This window comes from Lichenostomus cassidix, chromosome 15 (assembly GCF_008360975.1).
Source record: "Lichenostomus cassidix isolate B80296 chromosome 15, HeHo_3.0, whole genome shotgun sequence".
In the NCBI taxonomy this organism is placed as follows: domain Eukaryota; kingdom Metazoa; phylum Chordata; class Aves; order Passeriformes; family Meliphagidae; genus Lichenostomus; species Lichenostomus cassidix.
This window is the reverse complement of record NC_139496.1, coordinates 1,161,218-1,171,262: the sequence shown is the minus strand read 5'-3', so window position 1 is coordinate 1,171,262 and position 10,045 is coordinate 1,161,218. Positions and strand designations below refer to the sequence as shown.

The 10,045-nt window shown below is 44.6% G+C and overlaps 1 protein-coding gene across 1 annotated transcript in view; it reads left to right on the top strand.

The window, feature by feature from the left end:
- Nucleotides 1-776: 776 nt before the first annotated feature.
- Nucleotides 777-10,045, top strand: part of TMEM132C (transmembrane protein 132C) — a 174,563-nt gene continuing 165,294 nt past the window's right edge. The window contains exon 1 of the mRNA XM_085075373.1: nt 777-1,198. Within this exon, the coding sequence (XP_084931499.1) occupies nt 1,153-1,198 (46 nt within the window). The 5' untranslated portion in view covers nt 777-1,152. The remainder of the gene's footprint in view (nt 1,199-10,045) is intronic.

Here is a 10,045-nt window from a genome sequence, read left to right as displayed (position 1 = left end):
TTCTCAGGATAAAACCAGCAGATTGTAAAATAAGCCACCACTTTAAGGTGTTATTTTGTCACAGAGTGTGTGTGGAGTTGTTGTTTCCCTGCTTAGGTGACTTCCGCCCTCAGTACCTCTTAGACTAAAACATTTCAAATACTCTACTTCTTACTAACCTGCCCTTGCTTGCTGTGTGCCACAACTGCAGTAAATATTATTAAAAGCGTGTTTACTGCTGGGCCACAAATATTTACACTTTTTTTGCCACAAGAAGGAGGAAGAGATGCCAGCCATCCAGCACACCCAGGGGAAAGCATCACATTAAAGGGCTAGGGATGAAACAGCTGCCTGTGAATTATGTTTAGAAGATGGGACTGAGAACGTGTCCGAAAGGCAAACCGTGAGGGTGAGGAGGAGGTGGTGGGCCGAGGAGGTTTCCCTCAGCCTGCAGGGGAAGGCGCCCAGGGCACTCTGCTGTTTTGACAGGGCTCTTTTCTCTCGGTTTTGTGTTTTTACCGTGCAAGGAGGGCAGGCAGCGGTGAGGCCGGCAGGAAAGGCAGCGCTCCTCTCCGGCCGAGCCGTCCATGCTCCGCTCCGCTCCGCCGCGGGCTCCCCTCGCTGCCATGGCCGCTGCCCGCTGCCCGCAGCCCCTCACGCCCCTCGCAGCCCTTCGCCGTGTCTCACCGCATCGGCCGCCCGGCGGGGCTCGGGCACAGGCACGGTCCCGCTCCGCCACTCCGCCGCTCCCTCAGCCCGAGCCGCCGTCCCCTCACGCCCCCGAGGGTGGGGCTGGCGCTGCCCCCTCCCTCCCTCCATCCCTCCTCCTCCTCCTCCTCGCAGGGAAAAGTGTGTGAGCGCGGCGGCCGCGGCCCCTCAGAGCGGCGCGGAGAGCGGCGGAGGGCGCTCGGGGCCAGCGGGCCGGCCAGCGGATGGCCGTGGGGATGCGCTAGCCGCGCCGCCGCACGCACCTTCCCTCCCTGCGCTCAGCCGCCGCAAAAGTTTAGTGCAGGGAGCGGCAGCGGTGCCGGCCGGGGTGCCCGCCATGGGCGCTGCCCGTGCCCGCCGGGGGTAGCGCGGAGCGGAGCGGAGCCATGGCGCGGGCGGAGAGCTAACGGCGGAGGAGCCCGCGGAGCGCCGGGCCGGGCGGGACGAGGCTCGCAGCCCCTCGGCATGGCGCGGGCGGCCGGGCTGCTGCTCGGAGCGCTGCTGTGCGGAGGTGAGGCGCGGGGGCGGCGGGCGCGGCGCGGAGCGCGGGCACCAGTTGATCGCTCGGGCGGCTGCAGCTCCTTCCGAGCCCACAGTGCTCTTGTCCGCCGTGTGAACTGAACTACCCCTTGCCCTTTTCCCGCTGCCTTTTGCTATAAATCCCGCCGCTGTCTCTCTCTGCTGCTGTTTTCTCTCCCCTGTTGGTGTGAATGGTGGGAAACCTGGCGAGCTTGCAATTGACTAGGATGAGAAACAGGGGAAGTTTACTTTCTCTCGTCCTCATTGATGGAGATCCTTACAAACGCATCTTAATCACTGCGTTGTATTAAAGGATCTCCTCCGTGGGAGGGGTGGTGTCCCAGTCCCGGTGTGGAGGGGAATTTGGCAGCGGTGGGAGCTCCGGGAGCGGCACGGTGACACTGTTAGCACTAGTGTCCTTTAAATCGCACCGAACTGTGCGTTCTGAGCTCGGCAGCGGGATGGGATGCTGTCACCTGGGCTGGACAGCGTGCTTGTTATCTTGGTTAAAGCGACAGCTGAGGAACACGTTTGGCTCAGCACAGAGGTCATTCGGATGATCTGCTGGTTTTTCTCATGGCTGAACTTGTGTGATGAGAGAGTTCCTTTGACAAAGGCAAATCTCTGGAGTGATTCGGGGATGCCAACAGTGCGTGATCCCGAGGGGGATTTCTGTGCAGAATAGCGGGTGACTGCCGTGTCTCAGCACTTCTTGTTTTCTTGCTCAGACCAAACATGCTGCTTGTGGATGCTTTATTAACCCCCTCGGGGTGCGGAGCTGGGAGGGTGTGCAAACTTATTATCTGCAGTGCCTGCTGTTGTCGCCATTCCTAAGAATGAAAAACAAAAATTGCGTTTTATCCTGCTGGTATTAGTGGTGCTCTTTGACTGTGGTAAGAAGATTACTCCTAAAAGACTCTTCATTGTTTAGTTTAGCCCAGTCCTGCCAGGCTCTCTGCCGGGGTAGTTGATTGTAGAGCAGCCGTGAGAGACACGGAAGTATCTCAAGGGTGAAGCAAGAGCGGAATCAGTAGCAATTCATAAAGGGACTTTTCCCACCCCGGTCGGCAGGAGAAACAAAGTACTTGGCAGAAAATTGCATGGCCTCTTAATGCCGGTCATTTGAACGTGCATTAAAATTAATGGACGTCCCGGTGGCTTGACATGCTCTGAAAGTGCTGCTGTAAAGGATCTGAAATGAAGGTTGCTGTTTTGATGGCTGTAGCCCGGGGGTGAGAATTATATCAGCCTCATGCTCACCTTCAGAGACTGCACGGGATTGAGGTTTGTAAAGAGTGTCTGCTGTTTTCTGGGGCTGCTCTGACAATCACAGATCATCCTCTCCAGCGAGCTTTTGCATTAGACTTAATATGCTGAGCTAGGCACCAATGTATGGGCATTTTCTCTCTGAAAATATTTACCCAACAGAAATAGGAGGTCACGATTCTTCTTGAAGGTGGGAGAAAGTGCTGCATTGAGAATTTGTAAACAACCCAGCTCCTGAAGCCATTTCTCCCGGCTGGAACCTGGCTGGGTTGGCTCAGCCATGCAGGAGAGAAGGCAGTTCTGCCCCAGCCAGGCACTGCCAGCAGCTGCTGGGGGCTCTGGGGCTGTGCTCGGCGAGAATCAAACACAAAATATTGCTTTCCTTCGGGGAAGAAAAGCAGAGGTTCCGAGCGAGGAATTGGCCTCTCAGCATTGTTGGGCACACTGTATGATTTAGAAAAGAGCCACTTAATTAAACTTATTTAATAAGGTGTTTGTATAGTTTCCTAGCGGAGCCTTAATGAGCATTTCATTTGCGCTCCCCTCGTGTATTTGCACTCTCTTTGTTGGCGTGTGAGGATAGTGATTGTTCTTGAGAGCTGAAGTCCAACTAAATGAAAGTCACTTTATAGCTCGCAAGCAAAAACGTTTGTAAATGTGCTGAGAAACTTACTGTTATAGACAAGTTGTCGTTTGCTATTTAAAGAGCTATATTTACTTCTCTAAACTCATTAGCATCTCCTATCAGGCTTGAATTTCTAAGAAAATGCTCCCGAAATGTTGCCTTAGGCCTCAGTGTGCCATTATGCTGGGGTTATTATCTGGCCAATAATGTTAATTCATTCAATCTCAAGAAAGAAGCTTGGCATTTAATTTAAGCCATGCCTCTAGTCAGCCCAGGATGTCTAAAAGTCAGCGTGCAAAAGTGCTCTTGTATTTAGGTACAGGCACATGTTTTACATGGCAATTATTGGATGCCTGTTCCCTAGGTGGGGAGTATGTGTGTGAAATTGTATTTACATAAGTAAATCTCAAGTGTATATATATTCCTTTCAGGAAATGACCTCTTTTCAGCAAAGTGCTAATGCATGTGCTTAAGCCCCTTTATAGCCTATAGGAGGTATTCATGAGCTTGAAGTAAGATTATTTATTTATTTTAGTAGCTTTTCTCAGGCAAAGCGTCAATGTGAACACAAATGCACAGATTTAATTCATTTTGTAATGTATAGATGAGTGGAGATTGTCAGTTTCTTATTAGCAATGAACTGGATTGAGGATCACAGAAACTGCAAGTGCAGTAAAAAGGCATTTCAGGATGCACAGCTAGAGAGCTGATTTGTCTGGACAAGCACCTCTGTGTGCAAGAAAGTGTTGAAGAGGAGCAGATGTTCAAGGTGCATGGAGCTAGCAGGATTTGGGTGCAGAAGCAGTGTTTGAGCACAAATGCAAACACAGCTGTGCATCCATGGGTTGGTGCAGCACCTGCCATGGTTCTGCTCTGCTCTTCTTCATCCCACAATCCTGCAGTGCCTCCATGCTTCGGTTACATGCAGGGGACACTGATTGAGGCTCTTTATTTTGTGCCTTGTTTCATTCTGATTTTAAATTAATCAAGCAGTGAGGCTTTTTTAATGTCTTATTTTGAAAGTTCAGTAGCATGGCGTTCCCTACTGTTATGGAAAAGTTCCTAAATTTCCTTTTTCTCAGTTTCATCACGTCAGTGCCAGCCAAGAACACAACAGGAACTTGCATTATGTTAAATTATAGCAGCATGGAGTTTTTATAAGTGGCTAATCTCTCTTCTGGATACAACCCTTTCAGCATAGAGATAGTGCTATTAATATTCCACTTCACTTTGTTTTCATATTTGGTAGTAGATCAAAGTTTATTAGACACTGTACTTACCTAGTAAAACACCCAGCAGTTGTACTACAAATGGCTGTTCAAACCTGCTTCTAAGTGCATGGCTGTGTCATATAAAATCTCATCCCTGTAATCGCTTTTCTAATGCATAAATGTGTGTCTGGCTCTTGTATGGCAGAGCTAAGTGTTTGAAATTAAGTAGTAAGGAACACAATGTTCGGTTTTCTTAAATGGCCAAATATTAGTAAGTATTGACAAACCCTGTTCATTGGGATGAAAGGATGGGGGTTTTGTTGGGAATTGGGATTAAATTCTGTATTTTTAAACTCTAATGACAAAGCAGATGTTCAGCACTACTAAAAAGGTGGCTTGTAAGGAATAGCCAGAAACTCTATGAATAATGGCAAATTTGCCAAAAGCATTGGAATACAAACTTTCCTGGTTAGAGTTTTCAAGGTAATGCCCCTCTGCTCTCTCAGAGCTTTTATTCCTAAGTGGGGTTAAGGTTGTGTCTATTTAAGACAGTTAAGTGACAAATAAGTAAATTAAAGCCTGAAATCTTCAGGGTATGATCATGCCATTGAAGATGTGTCAGAGATTTCTTGTGCTGAATCCCAGTTTTCTCTAGGGCTTTGGTAAACTCTTTAATTTACTCATAAGCTGCCTGCAAGTTTGTGCTGCCACACTGAGATTTTGGCAGTGGTTCATATCTGGCAGACTCCACTAGATGTGTCCCAGCTATTCCCAGAGAGACAAAAAGCATGTTATGATAAAAGATGTAAAATGGCAATAAGTTGGGAGAAGTGGTGTGTTGAGACAGTAATGGAAAACCATCTAATACAGATGTTAAATTTAAACTGAGGATGTTAGGGAGAGCAAATCATGTTGGGGGTGACTTGAAATCATCCCTGTCCATCGGTTTGAAGGAGACATTTACATTTTTGTCAATCATTTCCTTCATTCTCTCTGCCTCTTATGCACTGTGATTGTCACTTTGCTGGTGAAAGATTTGATCCTGGCTTGGCCACTTAGTCCCCTGGGACTTTTTGATTTGTTTAGTATCTAAACACTCCAGTGATACAAATGCAGACAGTAATTTGTGATGCTATAAGGTGTTATCTTAAGGTATTTGGCTGCAATTTGACTTGTCTGTCCTTCATAGTCATTAGCAATAACTTTCTGGCCAGAAAAGTTGTTTTTTGTCTACTTCAAACTCTTGTCCTGACTTGCTCTTAGAGGCCTGAGTCCTTTATATTTCATTCAGCCTTCCTTACAGACTCAGTACCCTGGCAAAACAGTTTCACAGTGTTCAGCTCTTCAAGCAGTTGTACTGTTTTGTGTTCTGTGGACTGGCTCAGGCTCTAGTGACAGATGTGACCCCTTTGAAACAGGGACGGACAAATGGTGCATTCAAAGTTCATAGCTTCTGCAGTCTCCTCACTCAGAGGTATCTGGAAAAAGCCTGCGGATGCATCTTGCTTTGGAAATAATTTCAGCCCAGTAGTGCCTGTGTTTTAGTTAGCAAATGGAAATACTCTCTCTTTATCTATTTGTTCACTTTTTTTTTGGGTCAATACACAGCCTCAGGTCACCATTTCTCTTTTCAACTCCAGTGAAATGACCCAGTGAGTGTACTCTTCTATTTTCACTGCCAGTCTAAAGCATATTAATCTGTTGAGCTTGAATTCCATAAACAAAGTGTCATCCCCATCACTAAAATTACTGGCAGCTTTGCAGCACTGCTCAATTAAGGGAACTTTTCGTCAGGGAAGTGTATTTTGACTAAGTGGTTCTTTGCCACTACACTTAAGAAATGTGCTAATGTCTTCCTATTGCAACACTGGCATCCTGGGTCAGTAACTTTGTGCTTGGAGACAGCCTTTTTTGGCTTTTTTTTTGCTTGAATAACAGAGATCATGCTAATTGTAGTTCCACTGTCATTACCAAAAGCCTTCTCTTACAACCATGCAGTTTTAGGGGTTTGACAGATGTAAGCAGCCAGACAAAGCCCCTTAAGTGGACACTTTTATTATACACTGCTGCAGGAATTGAACCTGATTTTGCCATCCTCTGGTGTTAAGTGTCATGGGTAAGGTCAAACGTCTTTTTTTGTTTAATCGTTTCTTCTCACATCCTATTTTTCCTATTCTCCAATTGTTATAAAATTTCTATAATTTTGTAGAAAGGCAGTGGGAAATTTTAGATATTTGCATCTTAATTATGTTAATGGCTGTTGGCAGAATTTCTGTGTTTGGTGCTTTTAGTTGTGTATTTCTCTTTAAGACCACCAACCTGCTGTAAGTGATTTTCCCTTTCCAATACCATGAAGCCAACACTAAGCCCCAAAACAGTGGTTAGGAATTCACCATTTATATGAAAACTTTTACCTTCTTAGTTGCCTTCAAGCTTGGGAAAGTTGCTTATTTATGACAAAAAAGACTTAGAAAAAAAGTTTATGCTTTTGAATGGAAAAAAATACTTAATTGTTTCCTGAGCAGATTTAAAAATCGGTTTTTCCGTGCCCAGAGAGGAAATCTTACATAAATAAAAGGTAAGCTGATCTCCCCTGATGCTGATACAACAGAGAGGTTGGACCACTGGGTTCTGCTCATTACCTGCAGCGAGCAGTCACAGGGTGCAGATGTTGAAATATCCCCAGCACTGTGTCTGATGTTGTATTACTTAGGTAACTGCTGTATTTTTCTGCTTGGTACCATTTTTCAACTGGGCAGTCCTTCATTTGGAAATACTTTTGAAACTGATATAATTTACAAACCAGTTTGCTTTTAAAATTGGGCTTGCGTCCCAAATTTGCTTAGATGATGCTCTATTTTTGGTGAACTGTTTCACATAAAGTTACCATTTTGACTTCAAGCAGATGTATTCAGATACAAACAGATAATAGCATAGCCATTCTATTACTGTTTTTCTGTGATATTGTATTGCTATTACAAAAAATGAACTGTCTCACTGCTATGAAAAGGTCTGTCATTCCAAATGACTTTTGGAAATCATTGTAACTTTATGTAACCATTTAATTTTTCCTTCTGATTAGGAATGAAAGTTAACTTTTAAAACGTTCCTTTCTGTCCTTGTGAAATTCCATTTTCCAACCAGTTGTATTGCCTGAGGGTGCTGTTCCTTCCCAGCCTGAGCCAATGTAAATTGATGCTGCCAGGTTTCTGCCCTCTCCCAAACTGAGCCACCCTCTTCTTGTGCCAGCACTCTAATTCCTCTGGAAACTGCTTCAGGGAGATAAAGCACAGAAAATACACTTAAAAAAAAAAATTAAAAAAAAAGGCTGAGTTTGTATCACCTTGGGATCACTTACTGCTTGAATAAGCAAGCAGGGTCTGGTGGGGGAAGGAGAGCAGAGCCCAGCAGTTACATGGTATGGCTTTAATTTGTCCGTGGGACAGCCTAGTAAAAAAGGATTGTTCTGGGAGTTGCTTACATCATATACCCACTGCAGGATATTAAACACGGAGAGGTTAGAGGCACTCAGTGAATGATGCAGCTTTGATTTCTGGATGGGGTGGGGTTTGTTCTCTTTTTGCTGATTCTGTATCTGTATTTAACTCGTGTTAAACAAATCAAAGTGAGGCTTACATTGATGTACTGCCATTTCCTCATGCAGGTACATTGTGCCTTTTGATGCTTAAGATAAAACTATTTTCCTGAACTCAAACCAAACACACAAACCATCATCAACAAACCAAAAAAAGCCCCAAACCCTGAGTTTCTTGCAGTGTTATTACAAACAGGATTGGTAGCCTTACTTATTAGAGTTGTCATTAGGAGAGTTTGGTTTTAGTTTCTTATAAATTCCCCAACCATTAACTGTTTCAGCTAAAATATTCCATGCCAAGCATCTGCCTCAGATGGAATAAATTTTTTTATTTTCCAGAACTTCAGCCAAGAATTCAGTGGTTTACAAGAACAGAGCTTGTGGAGGGGGGTGGGGGAAACTCTGGATTTTCCTTTGTGTAAAAATAGTTGCTGACCTCTTGTTTGAGAAGCACTGGCACCGTGCTAAACATGCCAGGAGGAGACGAGTGAGATTGCTGAGGAAACAGTCCATGGGTGATTTGATGGGATGTCAAGTTAGCAACATTTGAAAGGATAATTTTGCTTATGACAGGCAAAGAGCTGATGTGTCCTTCGAGCTCAAACCTGTGAGAATTGCTGTGCTCTGGGCATGTCAGGGTGAGCTCTGCCCTCCCTGCAGTGACAGATGTTCTCTGGGCAAAGCATGGGAGCTGTGGGCAGGACAGTGTCCATCCTCATGCTGTCCACTCTCTGTCCCTGCAGGGTGCTTTCTGCAGTGCTGATAGAGGAGAAGCAGCTGGACAGGTGGGCTCAGGATGTTTGCTGCTCCATTGGCACCAGGTGGAATCTCCCTCTTGCCATCAGTGGCTATGGAGTCTATCAGGCCCTGCTGCTTTGTGATTTAATTACCAATTTAATTCCAGCTGTCTGCAGCTGGATTGCTCTGTCAGTCATTGTACAAAGCCATCAGACTCGTTTGGAGACACTGAACCTGACCAGTGTATTTCTGTGTATTTCTGACTGTATTTCCTAGGCTGCTCAAGCACAAATTCTCCATACTCTCATTTCCAGCTGGTGTTGGATGTGCTGCTGGAGACAGTAATTGTGCCTTATCCATCTTTATTCTTCTCAATCTGATTCATTTTTGCACGACTTGAAGTGGTGTTTTTTTACCTTCTAATTTCATCTCTCTCTAGAAACAGCCAGAATGTTTGATTTTTGCACTGTAGAATCAGATGACCTATCGCTCTGCTGGCACGAAATAAAGAGTAGCAAACAGAATAAATAACTACTGTGGGGAAGGTAATATAGTATTGACTTCTCAATAGCTGTTAATTTTCACTGATCAGAACATCAGGGAAGAGGGAGATTGAATTTGGCTGCCCCTTAGTGAGGGTGGATACCTACCTGTGAATATTATCATCCTAAAAACTCATGAGGGTTTCCATTTTGCTAAAGATTTATGTAAAATCTTGTAGAGGATCAATTCGTATTGCAGTTTTATCATACTTCCTGGTTTACTTTCTGTTGCTATTCCTTGCATTTCCATATTTTTCATGGTGAATTTAATCTAGGATTTCTTTTTCTTGACTGGGTCTCTTGTGTTTATCCTGGTATGTATTCATTGTGTGCCTTCAGATCTTTGTCTTTTATGTAGCTAAGCTTACCATTAAAAATAATAAGTTGTGTTTTATTTGGCAGACTAATTTTGAGGTTTTCCACCTTTTATAGGTGCTCAAAAAACAGTCTTTTATGACAGATTTTATTGAGCTCGTACTGTTTTAAACACCTTTGTGCTTCTCTTGTTCATAATTATCCCATTGGCAATTTCAGAAGGAAATCTATTAAAGGAATTCAGAAATAGAGAACTCTCTTCCCATATATATATGTTGAACATGCTCCCTTGTCATTCCCTCACAGTGAGAAAAGGGAATTCTAAGGAAATTCTTAGCAAGGAATTCTAAGTGGTGTTCCCTGTTTTCTGTGCTTCTCTCCCAGCTGTATGTGCAGATGGGAATGCTGAGCTAACCTGTCAGATTCCTTTTGTTCATCTGTAAAATGGGAATGACTGTAGCACTTCTGTTATCATAATTTGGATAGAAAAATATTTTGTCCTTTGGGGCAAATTGCAAGTTCTTTTCACATCAGTACCTGCAGCAGA